Source organism: Zeus faber (genome assembly GCF_960531495.2).
Source record: "Zeus faber genome assembly, chromosome: 5".
In the NCBI taxonomy this organism is placed as follows: domain Eukaryota; kingdom Metazoa; phylum Chordata; class Actinopteri; order Zeiformes; family Zeidae; genus Zeus; species Zeus faber.
The window spans coordinates 14,224,361-14,244,892 of NC_137192.1; the positions used below are offsets into that span (position 1 = coordinate 14,224,361).

At 44.6% G+C, this 20,532-nt stretch overlaps 2 protein-coding genes across 2 annotated transcripts; one reads left to right on the forward strand and one right to left on the reverse strand.

The window, feature by feature from the left end:
- Positions 1-447: 447 nt before the first annotated feature.
- rad54l2 (RAD54 like 2) lies at positions 448-16,492 on the forward strand. Its single transcript, XM_080001490.1, has 22 exons — positions 448-578; positions 1,823-2,010; positions 3,450-3,777; positions 4,412-4,548; positions 4,734-4,874; positions 5,127-5,362; positions 5,699-5,881; positions 5,974-6,107; positions 6,191-6,387; positions 6,703-7,045; positions 7,155-7,332; positions 7,453-7,665; positions 8,386-8,504; positions 8,865-8,983; positions 9,499-9,598; positions 9,842-10,047; positions 11,517-11,692; positions 12,058-12,254; positions 12,675-12,859; positions 13,018-13,107; positions 13,192-13,284; positions 13,758-16,492. Exons 2-22 carry the CDS (start codon positions 1,872-1,874, stop codon positions 14,753-14,755), a joined length of 4,512 nt encoding a protein of 1,503 aa, XP_079857616.1. The 5' UTR covers positions 448-578; positions 1,823-1,871; the 3' UTR covers positions 14,756-16,492.
- Positions 16,493-16,670: 178 nt separating this feature from the next.
- Positions 16,671-20,230, reverse strand: cyb561d2 (cytochrome b561 family, member D2). The gene is made up of 3 exons (XM_080000338.1): positions 19,980-20,230; positions 19,768-19,805; positions 16,671-19,657 (listed from the first exon to the last, which is right to left on the reverse strand). Exons 1-3 carry the CDS (start codon positions 20,101-20,103, stop codon positions 19,154-19,156), a joined length of 666 nt encoding a protein of 221 aa, XP_079856464.1. The 5' UTR covers positions 20,104-20,230; the 3' UTR covers positions 16,671-19,153.
- Positions 20,231-20,532: the final 302 nt, after the last annotated feature.

Genomic DNA, 20,532 nt, shown 5'->3' on the forward strand with positions numbered 1-20,532 from the left:
GGTATTGGTATTTCACATTGATGCACGAGAAGTCTAATATCAAATATTTTTATTTTATGAAAAAAAAAAGATATTTGTGCGAACGGGCATTCAAAAAAATAAAAGTGGGTGAAGACTCCAAAACACTAATGCTGTGTAACAACAAACTGACGAGGTGGCTACATCAACTTTTTAAGAAACCATTATGGAACAAAATCCCAGTTTACCGGCCATCATCTAGTCCATAGTGGAGTAGACAGTGGGGTTGCTGATGTGTATTTTGGGATGATATATCATTTTTAACAGAGAGGTAGTTTTGGTCCTCTGTATTAATTCCACATGTAAGAAAACGCAGTTTATCGATATCGCAAAGAACCGGCGCCGCCACATCGCTGTCCTTCTTTCCCCAGCGGAACCTTTGATTAGTCAAACCACTTCCTCCGTCTGGGGACGGACTTTACGGTCACACTGGAAAAAAAATGGCAAATTAGCAGCTTTTGACAGTCCATTTATTAAAATATACCAAATACAACCCGGTTAGTAATCACTGCATGCATTACTCTAGATTCTCACAAAAGAAAAACGCAAACGTATAAGAGGTAAGATCTCAACCCGGCTGTAGTTTGAACATTAGAAATCGGCATCTTGCTAATAACATGTTAGCTAGCGTGTTAGCGGTAGCCTGGATGCAACGTAGCCTGTAGCCAAGCAGCGTTTAACGTTTAAAACGATCCGGTTTGCCGGTGGGTGCAAGCACGTTAGCTTGAAGCCAGCCAGCCAGCCAGCCCCCCGTCCCGTGCAGTCGTGTGGGGTGCAATGGACGGTGTGTGGCTGGCTTGTTGGGACCGAGTTCATTGTTGTGTAATCAGCATGGTGATTCACTAACAAAGCCAGGGCAAGGGGATATGAACACCACCTGCATTCAGTCCAACAGGTTTAAACGACACAGGGATGTTTCCATTGTTGTGATTAGAACATAGTGTCAGGTTATCTGCTCGCTCCACCACTGGCTTGTAGGTCAGGGGGAGAAGTCTCTCCCATGTTCACCTCATTAAAAACATCACTTTCTTTAAATTTCCAATTGATTATGGATGCCATGCCATGTTTTCCTTCTCAGTGTCAAACCAGTTATTTTCTAAATAGGGTTGAGTAATATTGAAGAATTTATTATCATCTATTGAACAGCATTTTTTTTTATATCAATACAATAATATTACAAAATCTACTTATAAACTAAAAGGCATCGCAAATTTATTTGTGTAGTTCATTTCATACACGTCCGTGGTTCAAAGTGCTTACATCAGGCACATCACGTTATATAAATGCAAAGAAGAATAACACCTTAAAAAGTTAAACACAGATTTAAAAAAAAAATACATAATACAATCACTAAGATAAGGCTAAAGTACAATTTAAAAGCCGTGAGCTTGGTACACCCATCTGACATGATCATGCCTCTTTCTACGGATCGCGTGGGAAATCCCACGTTTAACTGTTCTGAAGTCTATGGTCTTGTTAAGTTTGATGTCAGATCAAAATGTTAAACACATTCAAACAAAACCCTTTAAATATTTCAGATCTTGTGACAACTTTGGGGGAAAGTCTCATTGTTATCTAGAATATACTCTACAACTTGTATTGTGTGACAATAGATATGGAGTATAACTTATTACAATTCCGAGCCATACTTTCAAAACATTGTGCTATATGATGTCAGAACTGAACAGAATTTCTGCTATTTTAGTTATTGAGAATCATATCATGATAATGTTATTGATAATAATGTTATGATGCAGCCTGGTGAACATGACTTCTTTTTTTTTTTTTTTTTTTTTTTTTTAAGGGCTTCTGATGAGGATGTTCAGGTAATACTCCGAGCCCCATAAGACACCATGTCTGAAGAGGCGAAATCAGAAAGTGACTTGGAGCAAAATCTTAACAGTGAAGATGAGGATTTGGAATATGAGGAGGAAGAGGACATGGAAGAAGACGGGGATGATAATGATGGAGATGATGAAGGTGATCTCGTTGGTGAGCGATGGCTGACATGACCCGATGGTTGTTATTTTCCTCTTGATTATGCCAGTTCATCATAAACCCCTTTGAAATAATGCAAATATCATCCTGAGATCAGTTAGACTACAGGTAGAGACATCACCTGATTCATTTAAATAAAATTGCAAGTAATTTTTTACCATTAAATAAAAAATATCAAATCAAATTGAAGTTCATGTGTCATATGCACAGAGCGGTACAGCAAGGTTTAATTTGTGACTGGCAACGCAGCCACTCAACAATGCTAATGAAAATACCATCACAAACAGACTTAAGTAAGTAGTAAAGTATGTACGAAACTAGTATCAAACCTGAATAACACAATAAAATATAAACCACTTCCAAAATAGTGCATATAATATTAAACATACTCTAATGTTACAGAAAGATTACATAGCAAGTTAAATCATTTTTTTTAAACCTAATTCCGATCCCCATATGCCATTTAGTTTCCTAGTCATAGAATTGTAGCTAACTGCATAACAAATTCTAAAAAGGGACATATTATGCTTTTCCTTATTCTCTGTCATATACTGTATATAATGTTACAATGTTAATATTAGACATGGACTAGGTGTCAAATAATGAGGTAACCTAATGCAAAGTAATTGCTGTGAACAAAACGCTCAAGCTTCCGGCCGCTCTGACTCTCTGCACGAGGTGACAGAAGCTCGTCACAGATTTCTTTATCATGGTCATCTGCTCCATCTGATCTGCTGTGTGTTTCTCCAAACAAAACCAATAGAGATAGTGTGTTTTTATCATAGATGTATTTATTTATTTTATTTTCTGACGTTTACAATAAACAAAAAATCCCCGGGTACGAGAGTCCCGGTGCATCACGGCGCAGCCTCCGTGTCTCCCACAAGCTTAGCGCACTGCAACAAAAGTTGGAACTAACTTCTAAATTAGGCCTTGTAGATCTAATATGAGTGAAGATTCTGGATTGCTTATTTCCCGCCTCAGATTTGTTCAGAAACAGATCGTAGTGTACTGAAAAATGAAATTAGTGAAAGATTACATAGTGAATAAAACGGAGCCCGGAGTAAAGCTCAAACCCCATTGGCTCACAGAACCCGGAACTTGTGCTCAAACCCCATTGGCTGAGAACTAGGGGCTTGGCCGCTCATTCGCAATTAAAACTACACACACTGAAACAGCCACTTTTGGAACAATCCAGGTTTAGAGGCATGTCACAATGGCTTGAATGCATAATCTGGTGTGGTATTTTCAGAAAAAACTTCAAAAACATGTTTTGGGGGCCTCAGAGACGTATATTAACTTATGTAAAAATTAGCATAAAAGGTCCCCTCTAAAAATTAGGGACGTCGTTTTCTTTTTTCTTTTTTTTTTGTCAATTACATCATAGAACATTACGCTTAGTTTCATGATGCCCCATTTTTTTTTCCCCACAGATCGATCTGCGAGTGCCCAGGATAATGCGGAAACATCTCCGGATGGCGAGGATTCACATTCAGCCACCTCTGGAGAGCCGTCCTCAGAGCCCTCATCTCAGCCTACATCCCGCCCCTCATCCAGAACCGCTTCCAGACCCGCCTCTCGCTCCCAGCCGCCAACCAGCCCAGAGAACTCCAGCCAGAGCAACAAGCCTCATGCCGGAAAAACAAAGGAACAGAAGTCTAAATCATCCAAATCCTCCAAATCCTCAAAGTCCTCGAAGTCCTCGAAAGGCTCAAAACCTCCAAAACCATCCAAACCTACTCACATGAGGAAGAATATCAGGTGCATTTCTCTCGCTCTCTCTTGATCTCTTATTTTTTAATATATATATATATATATATATATATATATATATATATATATATATATATATATATATATATACATACACACACACACACACACACACACACACACCGATCAGCCATAAAATAAAAGAAAATAATAATAAGTGGGCAAGCGTAAGAATCTTAGTGACTTTGACAAGGAGCAAAATTGTGATGGCGAGATGACTGGGTCAGAGCATCTCCAAAACAGCAGGTCTTGTGGGGTGTTCCCCATATGCAGTGGCTAGTACCTACCAAAAGTTGTCCAAGGAAGGACAACTGGTGAACTGGCGACAGGGTCATGGGTCGTTGGACCACTTTTGGTAGGTACTAACCACTGGATATGGGGAACACCCCACAAGACCTGTCGTTTTGGAGATGCTCTGACCCAGTCGTCTCGCCACCAAAATATGATCCTTGTCAAAGTCACTAAGATCCTTACGCTTGCCCATTTTTCCTACTTCCAACACATCAACTTCAAGAACTGACTGTTCACTTGCTGCCTAAAATATCCCACCACTTGACAGGTGCCATGATGAGATGAGATGAGCAATGTAAAAAGTATTTTTATCTTTTCCTTTGTGTTACAGAAAACTGCTGAAAGAGCATCAGCTAGAGGCTGGAACCAAAGCTGCCCAGCAGGAAGAGCTGGAGAGGAGGAAACGCCTGGAGCAGCAAAGAAAAGATTTCCCGACCACAGCCCAACTTGTCACAGAATCTCAAACAGGTGAGTAGGGGGATTCACCTGTTCACCTGACAGGGGGGTCCACCGCTATGTCATAATGAAGAAACGACACCTTTCACCCTGAAAACATTCCCATGTCAGAGTCCTCATCTTCTACTCAACTCTCTTTCCATTCCCTGTCACCTACCTCTGTCCGGTCTCCCCCCCCCCCCCCCCCCCTAAATCAGGTGAAACTGCTTTGAGATCAGGGGAGTTATCTCAGTTGGTCCCTGCTCTCCTCAGCAAGCAGGATGTGATCTGTCTGGATAGCAGCGGCGAGGAGGACGAGAAAGAGGAGGACAGTCTTCCTGCGGCAGCCATCAGAGATGGTGAGACATGGATGGAAACAGTTTACTGATTTACTCTTTAACAGCAAAGCATCTAGGGCCGGGTGATTTTTTGACAAAATCAAATGTTAGAATATTTGACTAATATCTCAATCGGGATAATGTACATAATATATCAACTAATTGACATTACAGAACCTTTAAAATGTTACTTTGTGAGTCAGTGATTCCTGTCCTCTTAGGGTTGACACCTTTTTAATGACACTGTGCCTATTTTTCCCAACGACAACGCAGATGTGATCGAGCTGAGCTCCGGGGACGAGGACGCCCTGCAGATCAGCAACGAGTCAACGGACGAGGACGCCGATGGCGGCGGCGGCGGCACGGAGGAGAGCAGCGGAGCGCACATCAACGATGCTCTGAACCAGCCCGACGCCCAGGGCCGAGTGCTGGTCAATATCAACCACCCTGCGGAGGAGGAGGATCTCTACCTTGCCCCGCAATTAGCCAGGGCCGTTAAACCTCATCAGGTATGTGTATTTACCCCTTCTCCTTCGCTCCCTCCCTTGCTCGCTCTCTCTCTTGCTGGCACTAGCTTTCTCTCCTTTCTGCTCACGCTTGTTCCTGTCCCTCATTTGCATCATAGTCACAAATGAATTGCAATAGGACATTTCTGTATTGTACTGCTGGGGAATACCCAGCCCCACCTGTTTGATTCTGACTTATTTTAGAATTCTTCACTCAGGTTTTTATTTTTTATTTTCAAATCTTTGTGTTTTTCTATTTTATTTTTTTTTATGACCAAACGTTAGGGTGAGGTTAATCCTGCTTTTCAACATGTACCGTTCATCTTTCCTGTCTCTAAGGTTGGAGGGATCCGCTTTCTGTACGATAACCTCGTGGAGTCTCTGGAGCGGTATAAAACCAGTAGTGGCTTTGGCTGCATCCTGGCCCACAGCATGGGTTTAGGGAAGACCCTGCAGGTCATTTCCTTCATAGACATCCTGCTGAATCATACTGGAGCACACACTGTGCTGGCCATCGTCCCTGTGAGTATTCTGTGTGTCTGCTGCGTGGCTCACATCAACTATTTTAAGATGATAAAACCAAACTCACGAGTGTTTGTTCCCCCCTTTCTAAGGTGAATACACTTCAGAACTGGTTAACCGAGTTCAACCTCTGGCTTCCACCCCAGGAAGCTCTACCTCCTGATACGGACCCTGCCTTAGCTCAAGGACGTACCTTCAAAGTGCATATTCTCAATGACGAGCACAAGTATGTAATGGAGCGTTTTGTGTGCCTGTGTTTGAGGTTTTGCAGCCAGTTGGCAACTTGTAACCTGTCAATCCGCCTTGTAGAACAACTCTTGCCCGGGCAAAGGTGGTTGAGGATTGGTCCAGGGATGGAGGAGTGCTCCTCATGGGATATGAGATGTACCGACTGCTGTCCATGAAGAAGAGCTTTGTGATGGGCAGGAAGAGGAAGACGAAGAAGCCGGCTGGGCCGATCATCATTGACCTGGACGAAGAAGACCGACAGCAGGAGCTCATGAAAGGTTGGCTGCACTCCTGACATAACGGAAGCACCGTCGCTGTGTAAATTTGCACTATTTATCGACCCTTTCTTTTCTTTTTTAACCCTAGAATGCATATATTGGGTGAATTCCCTTTTTTATTTGTACGTTTGTACATATTATTTATTATATATGTTGCACATATTTTTCTTTGAAAAATAACGCGAGGTCAATTCGGACCCATCATCTAAGATAAATAATTACGCTGGAATCCTTATGATGGCTGTGATGTGAATTTAAAGTCCATGCCGATGTGATTTATTTATTTATTTTCCCTCCCACTTTGTGCATATACAGGAATAGAAAAAGCCATTGCGCGGCCGGGCCCAGACGTGGTGATCTGTGACGAAGGTCACCGCATTAAGAATTGCCACGCCAACACGTCGCAGGCACTGAAAAACATCCGCTCGCGGCGCCGGGTGGTGCTGACCGGCTACCCCCTGCAGAACAACCTCATCGAGTACTGGTGCATGGTGGACTTTGTTCGGCCCGACTTCCTCGGCACGCGTCAGGAGTTCAGCAACATGTTTGAGCGGCCCATTCTGAACGGGCAGTGTGTGGACAGCACACCTCAAGACGTTCGTCTCATGCGCTACCGCAGCCACGTCCTCCACAGCCTGCTGGAGGGATTCGTCCAGAGGTGAGCGTTTCATCAGTTGGGTGCGTGTCAATAAATCGGTTGGGGCAGATCCCCGTCGAGCAATGTAACTTGCCCTGTTTTTTTTGTGCTGTTTTTTTCTGAATTTTAGACGGGGTCATGATGTGCTGCGGGACCAACTTCCCACCAAGGAGGAGCATGTGATCCTGGTGCGGCTGTCCCCCATCCAGAGAGCGCTCTACACGGAGTTCATGAACCGCTTCCGAGAGGCTGGAAACAGCGGCTGGCTCGGCCTCAACCCGCTGAAGGCCTTCTGCGTTTGCTGCAAGGTGGGACTCCTGATCGAGCTTTTCGGAGGAGCCACATCTGGGTTCTACTGGATAAAAGGCTTTTGTTTTCAAGGTTTTTTTTTAAATAAAGTGGACTGTCTTGTTTCTTACTCGGCTCAGATCTGGAACCACCCAGACGTCCTCTATGAAGCTCTTCAGAAGGAGAACCAGACCAGCGAGCAGGACCTAGACCTTGATGACATCACTTCCTCTAACCGGTGCTCTGGCCTTAAGGCCAAAGTAGCAGACTCCACCAACAGCAAGATCATGTCCGGCCTTCTCCCGCTCAACCCCATTCAGGAGAGAGCCAATCAAGTTATCACATATGAATGGGTACGGTCTGACTCGCACTTGAAATATGCACATTGGAAATCAGTATCAAGGTTGTAGTTATTTCATCGTTTTTTTTGGGGAGGTGGGACAATTGACAGTTGACAATACGACAGTTATTTTAGTCCAGGACAGGCCTAGATTCTATGCAGATGGAGCAGATCCTAAGACTCCAGATAACTTCTTAATTCAGGACCAAGGCTCAGCTCGAGCCTCAACTTTACTTAGAATATTTTTCATGCTGCTATTCCTTTTGAGTTCCTTTACATTTATTATGGAGTGAATATTTTAAATATATTATTTCCTTATGGAATTGCCCACCAAATGTCGGATAGCTAACAAACAAAAGGAGAATATTTGACTGAATTGAGCATTCATTTGTAGTTTGCAATAGCTTATTAATATAAATCTCCATTTACTAGGTACATACATACTTAATATTAATTATTAATTTATATATTGCCATTCTGTTGCCAGTTTGTTTGTTTTTACCATGGTCTATTTTCCTCTGTAATCTTCTGTTGACCTGAATCCATCTGAAGCCAAATGAGAATCCATGTGGGCTGAGGTGTTAGTGGTTGGCATGGGTGCATTTGTTTAGATAAGAATGTTATTTACTTGCCAGTCCTGCCAGGATTTTGGGTGACTTGGTCGGCCTGAAAGAGACTATACGGGCTATATTGCATTTTGAGTGAACACGCTTTTTTTGTTGACTTTTCCCAGGCAAAGGACATAATGTCAGATTACGAGACAGGACTTCTCTCGAACTCTGCCAAGATGGTTCTGCTCTTTCATTTGATTGATGAGAGTGTGCGGAAAGGAGACAAGATCTTGGTGTTCAGGTTGGTCCTTTGTTGGCAACATTTTTGGGCCAAACAAAGATTCATAAACCATTGATTTGATATGAATGCCGACGTAGCTGTCGCTCATGTTTCGGTTGGAGCTGAAGATTAATGTTTGATTGCATCTTCATTGGAATTCCAAACCCCGCCCTTTAAGAGGCCGTAAACACGGTGTTTTACTTTATTCACCTTCATGTCAACCTGTAAATTACTTTAAAACGGTAGATATTACATTTCACTGCATATACGTATGAAAGTGTGTATATGTATGTGACGAATAAACCTCTTGATCTTGAATCTTGAATATGCCACGGCATCTTTTGATGGCTTATTCACCTGTTTTTCCTGTGTCCATATTAGCCAGAGCTTGTCCACGCTCAGCGTGATCGAGGACTTCTTATCTCAGAGGCCCGTACTGACGGGCAGCGTGGCCCCCGACACACAGAGCCAGCACTGGGTCCGAAACCTCAACTACTACAGTGAGTCATCTAGCCGCTGCTCTGTCTCCATAGCAACATCCACACAGTATGCGTGCTTTGTAGTTGTAGTTGTAGTAGTTGTTCCCTATCCGCCTGTACCGAGACACGTTTCTGCTGTTTTAGAACGCGATACTTGTAATATTTTGTTCCCAGCTCGTCTGACACTTCATTTATCAGGACATGTTATCAAGTCTAAAATATACAACTGTTACGTATTTTAATTTGGTCGTTGTGATATAGGCCAGATAATAATTAATAATTATATAATTGGTCATGTATGCTAGGATAAAACATTTTTTTGCTTTGTTTATTTTTAAACTGTAGATATTGAGTCGGCGTGTTACACATTGAAACGTGGCCATGGATAGAATACATTTGCTCGCCAGTAGTATCAGGGCACCCATCTTGGACACAAACGCATTCATGCACGCATTTAACTTGAAGGTAGAATGTTCAGGCGTGTTCCGCTCCGTGGCATGTAGAGTTTCAGTGCTGTCACCTTATTTTCTCTCCAGGACTGGATGGCAGCACATCTGCCTCAGAGAGGGAGCGACTTATCAACCAGTTTAATGACCCCGACAACATCAACGCCTGGCTTTTCCTGCTCTCCACCAGGTAGGTGCCACATTTATTGCTACTGGTTCCAGTACTTAGGCTCCCCCCCAATCGGAGATATTATTTTTAGTGGGAACCTAAACGATGACACAACACAGAATCTCAGGAGTCTCTTTCCCAACAACAGTTGGAAAAATAGATGTTTCTTTTTTTTTCTTTTTTTTACTTCCTGAGCCCAGACAATCCAATATAACCTTGCCCATAATTCTCACTCTGGTGGTCACCTCACTCTGTTCCCACCAGGGCGGGTTGCCTGGGTGTGAATCTTATCGGGGCCAACCGCGTGGTGGTGTTTGACGCCTCCTGGAACCCGTGTCATGACGCCCAGGCGGTGTGCAGGGTGTACCGCTACGGTCAGAGGAAGCCCTGCCACATTTACCGCTTGGTCTGCGACTTCACCCTGGAGAAGAAGATCTATGACAGACAGGTCTCCAAACAGGGCATGTCCGGTAAGAGCCTGTTGTCATGTGTGGGCGGGGTTTCTGTTTTTGTTGTTCTGTGTGCGTGGGATGGGATGGATTCATTTGAGGGAGGCCTCAAATGAATAAATATTTGTGTTGTGTCCATAACCAAAAAGGTTGAGCTTGATGGCTGAGAATGAAAATCATCCTTATCCAGTCACATAATTCATCCCGGTAGTGGTTCAGTTTTCTATTTCTGTACAATATTTCCTGTTCTTTTAGAATTTGTTGATGAATTTGTAGACATAGACATAATTGTACACTATGGATAACATATTGAATGTAATTATTATCTTCTGAATATTTCATGTATCTTTTAAGCCACCTTTGCTGAATCTGACAACCGATCAGACGGCACCACATTTCAATTCTTATTTGACTTGTTCCTTTTTTTTAGATGACCAAGTTATATAGTGCTGATTATATTTACGCAAGTTTTATTTAGCGTAGAATTAGGTGAATAAAGCCCCTTTCCCACATGGAATCTGTAACATTGCTGGATAAAAAAAAAATCCATTAAAGGCAGTAGATAGTCATTCCCACATTGGCCTTGACAAAAAAGTTGTGTATGGGGTCTGTTCCCACGTAGATGACGGTTCTGGTTACATTACGTGCCGCTCGTGTTAGAGGTGTTTCACATCAGGTGAGACTACGTAACAGAATCAGTTTTTAAACCAGCGCGTCGCTCCCCGTCTCCCCGCCTCACGGACTCTTCCCTCCGCCGACCGAGAGGGGACAGAGCCCCCCCGTCCCCGGACGCAATAACCCTGAACCCAGAGTTATTAAATCAGTGTGAGCATTTTCAACTAGTCCTACTCCCTCAGCCTCCGGAGAATGAACGCTCTCCACCCGTTCTCCGTCTCCCTGTCCGCTCGCTCCCTCCGGCTCCGTGCTGCGGTGCAGCCGGCGGGAAAGCGCAGAGCTTGTGCCTGATGTCCCCGCACCGCACCTCGAAATGTAGAAGACACGTCTAGGGTGTGAGTGGCATTTTAAAGAAGATAAATAATAACATTTAAGAATATAAAGACCTGTCTCCGTAAAGACGTGGTTCAATTTCTCAACTTTGCAGCCGAGCTCCGAAAGCTTTTTTCTGACTGTTTTTTATTTTGAGGGGGGGGGGGGTTCGAAAAACAAATCCTTTTTGTAAAAACCCACCATTTGTTGCTTTATTTGGATTCGGATCCACCCCTACTTTACAGAAATGTTACAGCTTCCACTCCCACACACTTCATTCAGAGCCTTACTGGAAATTTGCCGAAAAAGTAATACTACTTCGAGCAGGGGAGATTTACGCAACGACTTTTACAGAACATCGACACCGGCTTGAATCGAAAATAGATTCCATAGATTGAATTTACCAGCTTTTCCATTTAAATGACCCCCCTCTCTGATATTGACAAGATATCATTTCCTTTTGCGCGATCGCCATTAAAAGCCTGTGATGGTTTGTTTTGAAGACCGTGTAGTAGACGACCTGAACCCGGTGCTGAACTTCACACGTAAGGAAGTGGAGTCGTTGCTGCATTTTGTTGAAGAGGAACCCAATCAGACCTCGGCGTCTCTGCAGCCCCAAGCGGACATGGAGGAAGTCATCAGCCAAACCTGTCTGCTCTACCCAGAACTCATCACCAAGGTACAGAATACAAACCACAAGTAAAGTGCTACAACATGAGGTTTGGGGTTTTAAAACAAAATGGCCATTTAGGGCCATGAGTTAACGCTACCCTTTTCCATGTTGTAACAGCAGACAACAACATGTGGCTCAAGAATGTGATTAATGCTAATTATATTTGATGAAAACATCCACTGTTTATTTGTCATTACCTGTTAGCAAGGGGGTTTCATTTAATTTTAAAGTGCACATGTGAAAACTTAGCTCTGGTTGTTAGCATTGAATTGGGAAATGTGTTCACAAAGTTAAGCTGAAGGCTACAAAGACAGTTTTTGTCTCAATGTTCACCAAACAGGTTCTGTGTTGTTTTTGTTTTTTTTCATCAGCAACCTTTTCACCACGAGTCTCTTCTTGTGGACCGGAAGGAGTCAAAGTTGACCAAAGCAGAGAAGCGAGCCGCCAAGAAGAGCTATGAAGATGAGAAGCGAGCCTCTGTTCCCTACTCCCGCCCCTCCTACGCCCACTATTACCCCACCAGCGACCAAACACTTGCCAACATACCAGCGTTTAGCCAGCGCAACTGGTGAGGCTGTACCGGCGTCAAATCCACTTTTAGCCTGTTTACTAGTCAGCTCACACGTTTTACATTAGACCTGACTAGTTTTCATGATACCTCATATTTAACTTTTTTGTGTTTGTTAATTCAATGTAAAAGCAATGGTGCTTGCGCCTTTCAAACAAACAAGCACAGCAAAATGAATTCACTTTGAGAAACACAAGTGGAATTGTACTTGAAACTTATTATACGCTCGTTTTCTCACCATATCTTTAGAATTTTCAAAAAAGTCAAATGGACAATATTAAACATCTAAATGTAAAATGTGTGCGCTGACTACTAGACAGCCTCATTTTAGGTTTTAAAAGAACTTGAACCTCCATATGTTCAGCCCCTGAACTGATGACTCTAACACTGTGAACCATGTATATTTTCATGCATTGCCAGGCGTCCAATGAACAGGCCAGACGACAAACCCGTGGCCAGCGTTCGGCCAATCCAGTCGACCCCGATCCCCATGATGCCGCGGCAGGTGACCATGGGCGGGGCCGGCTCCAGCTCTGGCGGCGGCTTTCCTGTCAACTTCCTGCAGAAGGCCGGAGTTTACGTGCAGAGGATCGTCACCACAACTGGTATTTGTTCTTCTGACATATCACTGTGTATCCGTGCTGTGACGGCGGGGTACAAAATGCTGTTTAAGCATATCACAAGTGTGCTTTTCTTGTTAAATCACCTTGGGATTTGAGTTTTTTTAGTTTTTTTTTATGTACCTCTTTGTCTCAATCTACAGACATTGTGATTCCTGGGGCTAACAGCACAACTGACGTACAGGCCCGGATCGGAGCAGGAGAGAGCATCCACGTGATCAAAGGCTCCAAAGGTAGCGACACCAACGCCCCGTTGACGCCATCTGCCCATACATCAATCCAGTGGTTCGTCTGACTCGCTGCGCTCCTCTTCACAGGAACCTACATCAGGACCAACGACGGCAGGATCTTCGCCATCCGATCCGGGAAGATCAGCAGACAAGCGATGGGGGGCTCTGCCACATCGAGAGGTACAGTCGTTATTTCACCCGGAAATTCCCGATTATGTCTCGTGAACAAATAGAATTGACCTCACTGGTGATTCTATTGGTCCGTCTTTGACTCCGCTTCAGAAAAACGAGTCATCGAATGATTGAGACCATCCCAAGATACCGTCATAAGATGAAGCTTGACTAATCCTAGAGGGAAATTCAGGCGTTGCAGCAGTAAAAAAGTGCAGTTGAGAAAGAGATACAAATAAAAATGACATCAGAAATAACACACATGCACACTATCTATCTAAGTCTACGGTAAGTACAAGCATCATAGTTTTAGGTCTAAAGGGGCGACGGGGAGATGCTTTACCTTGAAAATTAATCTTATGGAGTGAATGCACGTTATTGCACAATTCAATTTTAATGAAAAGAGGAGGCAATAAAGAAGATTGATGATGGAGATGAATGTAACTTTTTTTTCTGATGTTTCGCGGCACCATGTTTTGCAGACTCCCAGGGTTCCCAGGCCCACCCCTTCAGCAACGGCTGCTCATCCCCAGCGGAGCTGCAGCGCAGCCCAGACAGAGACGCGCGCCCCGCCACCCCCGACAGCCCCGAGATCCTCCGGGAGCTCAGCCGCTACACCACCTCCGCCGACAGCGACGCGGCCCGCATGGCGAACGAGCTGCCGTCGCCGCCGGACATGTCTGCCGCGCCGTCGGCGGACAGGGGCGGCTCGCAGCACAACCCGGCCGCCGACCTCAGCAGGCATCTCCGAGACGGCCTCCTCGGCTCCGGCGTGGAGGCCTGTGGCAACAAGCGCAAGATGAGCGCCGACGGCGGCAAGCAATTAGGGAACAAGCGCGCATCTGCGCCAGCACATTTCTCAGGCCTCTCGCTGGGCAGCGGGCTCAACTTTTCCCCCATCAGTCTGAACTCATCTTCCTTGATGGGGAACCTCAGTCACATGAGTCAACCGTACCTAATGAGCGGTAGCGGCAGCTCCTCCTTCCTCCAGACGCCAGGCCCGGCGCTGGGCGACCTACAGAACATCTTCCCCTCCGCGGCGACGGACCTCATGAGCCCCGCGTCCACGGGGAACGGACACCTCCCTTCCTCCTCCTCCCCGCCGTGTTCCTCCCTATCCTCTGCCTTCTCCACCGCCAACACGCTTCCCATGTCCTCCGCCGCCTCGGCGTCCACCTCCTCCCTGCCCCCGTACCTGATGAACCCCAACATGGCCGGTCTGCTCTCCTCAGGCTTTCCCCTCAACTACAGTCAGTCCCTGCAGTCTGAGCCAAGAATGTACTCCAACCCGCTCCTCCCCGGGACGGGAGGGTTCCCTGCGTCCAGCCCCGGCTCAGCTGCTTCCAGCTTTCTGTCCCACTTCAACAGCCCCCACTCCAGCCTCCTGGGAGTAGCCTTGAGCCAGCCCGACACACTTCTGACTCCAGAGAACGGCGGCAGTAGCTCAGATGACGACGTCATTGAGGTGATGGGGCAATAGACAGTCATGGACCTGACGATGTGACGTTTTGTTCCCCCCACACACAGTATCTTTAAACGTGGTGTTGCCTACACGAGGACTGAGAACTCTCACTAAATGTGGGAATAATAACATGTTTACGAGAATAGTTGTGGGGAAACCAGAGACGATAACACTTTTGGTTAAACTAATTGTTCTCCCTGCTATGTCGGCCCTGTAGTTATTAGAAATGTTGGGACGTATTAGAATTAGAAAGTACTTTTCGTTGATAAAAAATATACATATCCAAATATATAACATTTTCAAAAATATGTCCCCAATCTCTAGTTTGGCTGGCCTCGAGTTTATTCAGCTAATTTGCTGGTAGAGCAAATTACATTTTCATTAAGCATATATATTCTGATTTCATTTAAAAATAAAATAATTGAAGTCACCTAAACAAAAGAGCGCAGACTTTTAAGTAAAAATGTAATTGGTAATAAATATTTCCATTGTATGACGTACAAATGTGACAATAATTGTCAAAATATCTTTGAACTTTTTACCAAATTAATATCCACGATCCTCCTTAATTATAGAATTTATTTTGCATTGTCATGGTTTGGTACAAGTCCACATTTCAGAGATGTTAATAATCTGCGTCATATTTCGAGGAAATGCATCTAAATAGCAGTTTGTTACTCTCACACATGCTGGCTTGAATAAAACAACAAATGTTTTTCACAAATATCTTGATTTTTCGGGCCAAGCAGCAGATTAGTGATACAGGTTTTCATTGTGTGGGACCAGCTATTTTTTTAAGGGGATTTCCAAGCACCTCTTGGATAATACAGGTACTCCTCACTGAACGAGCTACCTGTTTAACGACCGTTCGGACTTACGACCAGCTTTCCGACCAGTCTGGATTATGGGCTGCGTACAATGCCGCGGTGTCTCAACGTCAAGCATCTCATCTCATCACCGTTTGCAGTCTCAGTGTGGTTCCCGCAGTCCGTCAGTATTCACTACACGAGCGTTCGCAATGGCCACGCCCCCTTACCGCGAAATAACACTCGCTAATCGACCAACCTGATCCTAGGAACGGAACTCGGCCGTAAAGTGAGGAGTACCTGTACTTTTGCACAAGGCTCTGCCATGCAAATTATTATTTTTATTTTCGACTGAAATGGAAGAATATGACTGCAGATTCTTTGTGTTGGATCATCTCAACATCTTGCTGCAGAATTAGCAGTGAGAACTAATCATACAGGTACTCCTCACTTAACGACCGGGTTCCGTTCCTAGGACCAGGTCATGGAAGCGAATTGGTCGATAAGCGAGGACCAGTGTTATTTCACGGTAAGGGGGCGTGGCCATTGCGAACGTTGGAGTATACTGACAGACTGCAGGAACAAGAACGGGGATGAGATGTATATACAGTGTATATAGTGTATATAATGTGCACAGCGTACAACACAGACTGGTCAGAGAGCTGGTCGTAAGTCTGAATGGTCATTAAACAGGTAGGTCGTTAAGTGAGGAGTACCTGTATTTAAAAACACACCCAAATAAAGTGCTGGAAAGAAAGGCCAAAAAAACTCGGCTTTGAGTCTAATTCCCCTTGAGAAAAAAATTGATTGGAAAGGTGCAAAATAGAGTAAGGAGGTAATGGAACATGGCAACTGAAAGCCATGCACTGGAGCTATTCTTCAGAGAACATTCTCCAAGGCTTCTGACAAATGTAAAAAAATTCAGATGATATTTTAGTTATTAGCTATTTGACAAACATAGCATTCCCTGTCTGAAAGAATACTGTATGTGGTCTGGATGTTTTGATTATTCTATTATATCTGCAATTGTTCATATTTTGTAAATAGCGGTCATGGTCATTGTTTATATTGCAAGTAAATACTGTGCAGTGTGCAAAAAGGTTCAATGGGAAGGCTTGAGGGAAATGGTTTTAGACCACACACATTGTGGCTGTCCCTGCACCTTTGCCAGGGAAAAATGATTTAATTTACTTTCTTTTGAATAGCCCTTAAAACTAAAAATGAATGTACTTTCATGCTAGCCTTTTATTACACAGGGGGTTTTGGACATGTTCCTTCATTTTCAGCCTTAAATGACACAAAGGGGTCTTGAGTCTTAACATTTATGTCAGCCCATCCCTCTCCTAATCTGTTGGAAGAAATGCTGAGAAGCAAACCAGTTGGTGTCCACCTCAAATTCCCTGTTTGAGGTGGACTCCACACGATGACTAATTGAGTACCAACCAGGACTGTTACTTGTTCTCCTGCAAAAGCTCTAGGATTTGTTGTTACTCGCGCAGTTTTTCCACTTTTTACTGTTGTTGCATCAATCTACAGATCAATCAAGTCAACCTTCATGGTGCACACTTCTGACTGTTACGTTCTGGTTGAATCCTTGAATTGGAATTCAGTTACAATGGTGTGCACACAGCAGAAGTGTACTGTAAAACACAGTGAAAAAACCCGCAACAGATTTGGCAGCATCAAATGGCCTTACCGTATCAACATTTCCGCCATGATGTAGCTTTGCAGAAAGGTGTATTTTCAAAGTAGAGCACTAAGTAGCTTATTTCACTGTTCTAGCTGTAGGTCAGTGCTGCTTGGGGACTGTTTTGCCATTTGACCTGTAGCCTTGTGTTTCTGACTTGTGACGACACCTCAATGTAACTAGTTCAGGGAAAGGTCCCTCTCCTCCACTGACATTAACGATACGTTTTGTTGGTTCTTAACGTGGTGACAACACTGGATTACAGAAGGCTTCAGATCTTTCCTTTGTCGGATCTGCCATTTTGTTCTGAAGGCCCCAGACTCTCAGTACCACGCCAGTCTTTCTTTGTTTGCTGCTGTCCCCTGGTCTGTCTCCCTGTACGCTACGATCTCCCTGGTACTCAGTTCCCCTCTGTGTTCAAGCATGTTTCAGAACATCTTATTGGGTTTTATCCAATTTTAATTCAGAAACACCTGGCATTTGGACAATGGTTAGTACAAAGTACATATTTGCCCGATTTTCTGTAAAGTAAAACACTTGCGTCCTCTGAATCAAATAGGACATGTTTGTTTCTGTTTTTGTTTTATTACAATCTTTCATTAAATGTTTTTTATAATGTATTGTTACTGTTAGCTCACATATCGTAGTTCATTCATTAGTTCAGTGCGTTTATCGCAATTATTTATTTATGATGTAAAATATATCTTTTTTTGTAATTACAGTTTTTACCCTTTTTGTTTTATTGACCCATTGGTGGCTGATCATAAAGAATTGTCATTTCGTATACACAGCCTAGAGTGGAGCAGAACATAACTGTTATCAATGTTATTTTAACAATAAACACTCTTGTAATGCCATGTGGATGGTTTGTAAAATAAAAAAATAAAAAAGCAGCTATAAAACATACACCGATCAGCCACAACATTTAAACCACCTGACTAATATGGTGTAGGCCCCCCTCATGCAGCCCAAACAGCTTTGACCCGTGGAGGCATGGACTCCACAAGACCTCTGAAGGTGTCCTGTGGTCTCTGGCACCAAGATGTTAGCAGCAGATCCTTTTAAGTCCTGTAAGTTGCGAGGTGGGGCCTCCATGGATCGGGCTTGTTGTTCCAGCACATCCCACAGATGCTCCATCGGATTGAGATCTGGGGAATTTGGAGGCCAAGTCAACACCTTGAACTCTTATGTCATGTTCCTCAAACCACTCATGAACATTTTTTTTTTCCCAGTGTGTCAGGGCGTGTTATCCTGCTGAAAGAGGCCACTGCCATCATGGAATACTGTTGCCATGAAGGGGTGAACTTGGCCTGCAACAATGTTTAGGTAGGTGTCAAAATAACATCCACATGAACGCCAGTTCACCAGTTGTCCTTCCTTGGACCACTTTTGGTTGGTACTAACCACTGCATAGGGGGAACACCCCACAAGACCTGCCGTTTTGGAGATGCTCTGACCCAGTCGTCCAGTCATCACAATTCGGCCCCTGTCAAAGTGGCTCAGATCCTTACGCTTGACCGTTTTTCCTGCTTCCAACACATCAACTTCAAGAACGAACTGTTCACTTGCTGCCTCATACCTCCCACCACTTGACAGGCGCCACTGGAATGAGATGATCAATGTTATTCACTTCACCTGTCAGTGGTTCTAATGTTGTGGCTGATCGGTGCATAATTTAGCATATAAAGTCGTTTTTTAGGCAATTGAAATGTGATGGTCAAGGCAAAATAATACAAATTACAGCATGAATAACAGTTGGTATCAGTGCTTCCTGAGGTGGGGACAACCCCTCATACAAATAATAAAGAACGTACACGTACGCTTTAAGTGTGAAAATAACTTGAAATGTATGCTGTATAGGTCCCTAGTTGAAATCATGGCATGGTGATAATATGCATGTTTTAACACACGGGAGCATTTACGTCAGGACTGTAAACGTTTTTTAGCCATGTACGCATTGGTCACTTGGCTCATTATAACAAAGGCACTCAAAGCGGGGCAAAAAGCAGCCAGGTACCAAACACGTTCTCCCACAGATGTGGTGAACCAGACGGAGCCGACTCCCAGGAGGAGGCTGGCGCTGCCCAGCAGGTGCGTCAGCAGCCCGGACGCGGCGTGGTAGCGTTTCAGCTTGGCCAGCGACCAGCCTTTGGCGAGGGCGTGATAGAGGAGGGGCAGCGCCCCCAGCGCCTGCAGCCCCGCGGCGCACACCGTGGCCAGGCCCAGCAGGCCGTGCCACGAGGTGAAGTGGGGCTTCCCGTGCAGGTGCTTGTTGTAGGCGATGGCCGCCAGGCCCAGGAGGGCGCAGCAGACGCACAGGGCCTGCAGCGCCCAGTGGACGCGCACCTTGGCCTTGCGCGAGAGCTTCTTGACCGGGGAGCCGTGGGGGGAAAAGAGCAGGATGGCCTCGGTCATGAAGAGCGAGAACTGGTGGTGGAGAAATGGAATGTGAAGTCAGATCCAATGGAAACTTTTTGAAGAAACCTTTTTTTGTTGTTTGTTTTTTTAAATAGGACTTAAGGGATGCTACAACTTACAGCCAGCGTCATGAAAAAGGGATGCCAGGAAAACCAACCTTAAAGATGAAGGGGGGGAAAAAAACCAAAATGATGAAAAAATCAATGAGGGGGAGCACTGGTATTAGGCGCTGACGCAGGCCTCTGCTGACGTCTTCCGCTGTCAGATGATGTCAACAGAGTAGTGACACTGATATACGGGAGCTATAGCAGGGAAATAAAAACACACTCACTTGTTCCCGGTCGTGAAAGGACTGTTATTAATACGGTAAATGACGCGCAGGACACGTGAGTCAGTATGGCGCACGACGCTCGGGTGAAGCCGTAGATCCGCGGCTCGGACTCAGCCTCCGCCATGTGTGTAAACGAGCCTGCGTCTCTTAGGTGAAGTAAGCATCCAGTGTCATAACACCGAATCAAAAGTAGATACGGAGTCTTGCGCTCAAGGGATGGAGGCGGTGATATTTACAAAACGTGGACAGGAAGGAACGAAAGAATAAGCCCGGTCCAAGAAAGTGAAATACAATCGGTGGGAGGGGAAAAAAAACCCCAAAACGTTAAGAAGCTGGTGTTGGCTTGCCGCCATTCGACGTGGACACTTCCGCCTTTTCCCCCGGATGCATCATGGGAAATGTAGTCCAAGGGTCTCCAGCGCTGACGGTTGCTGTTTCTGTGCATCTTAAGTTATGTCGACAGGTGGAGGTTGTTGTCAACGTGATCCGTTTTCGTGTTTTCATTGTGGAGTTTTTGGAGGGTCGCTTCCATTCAATTGCAGAGAGAAATTGC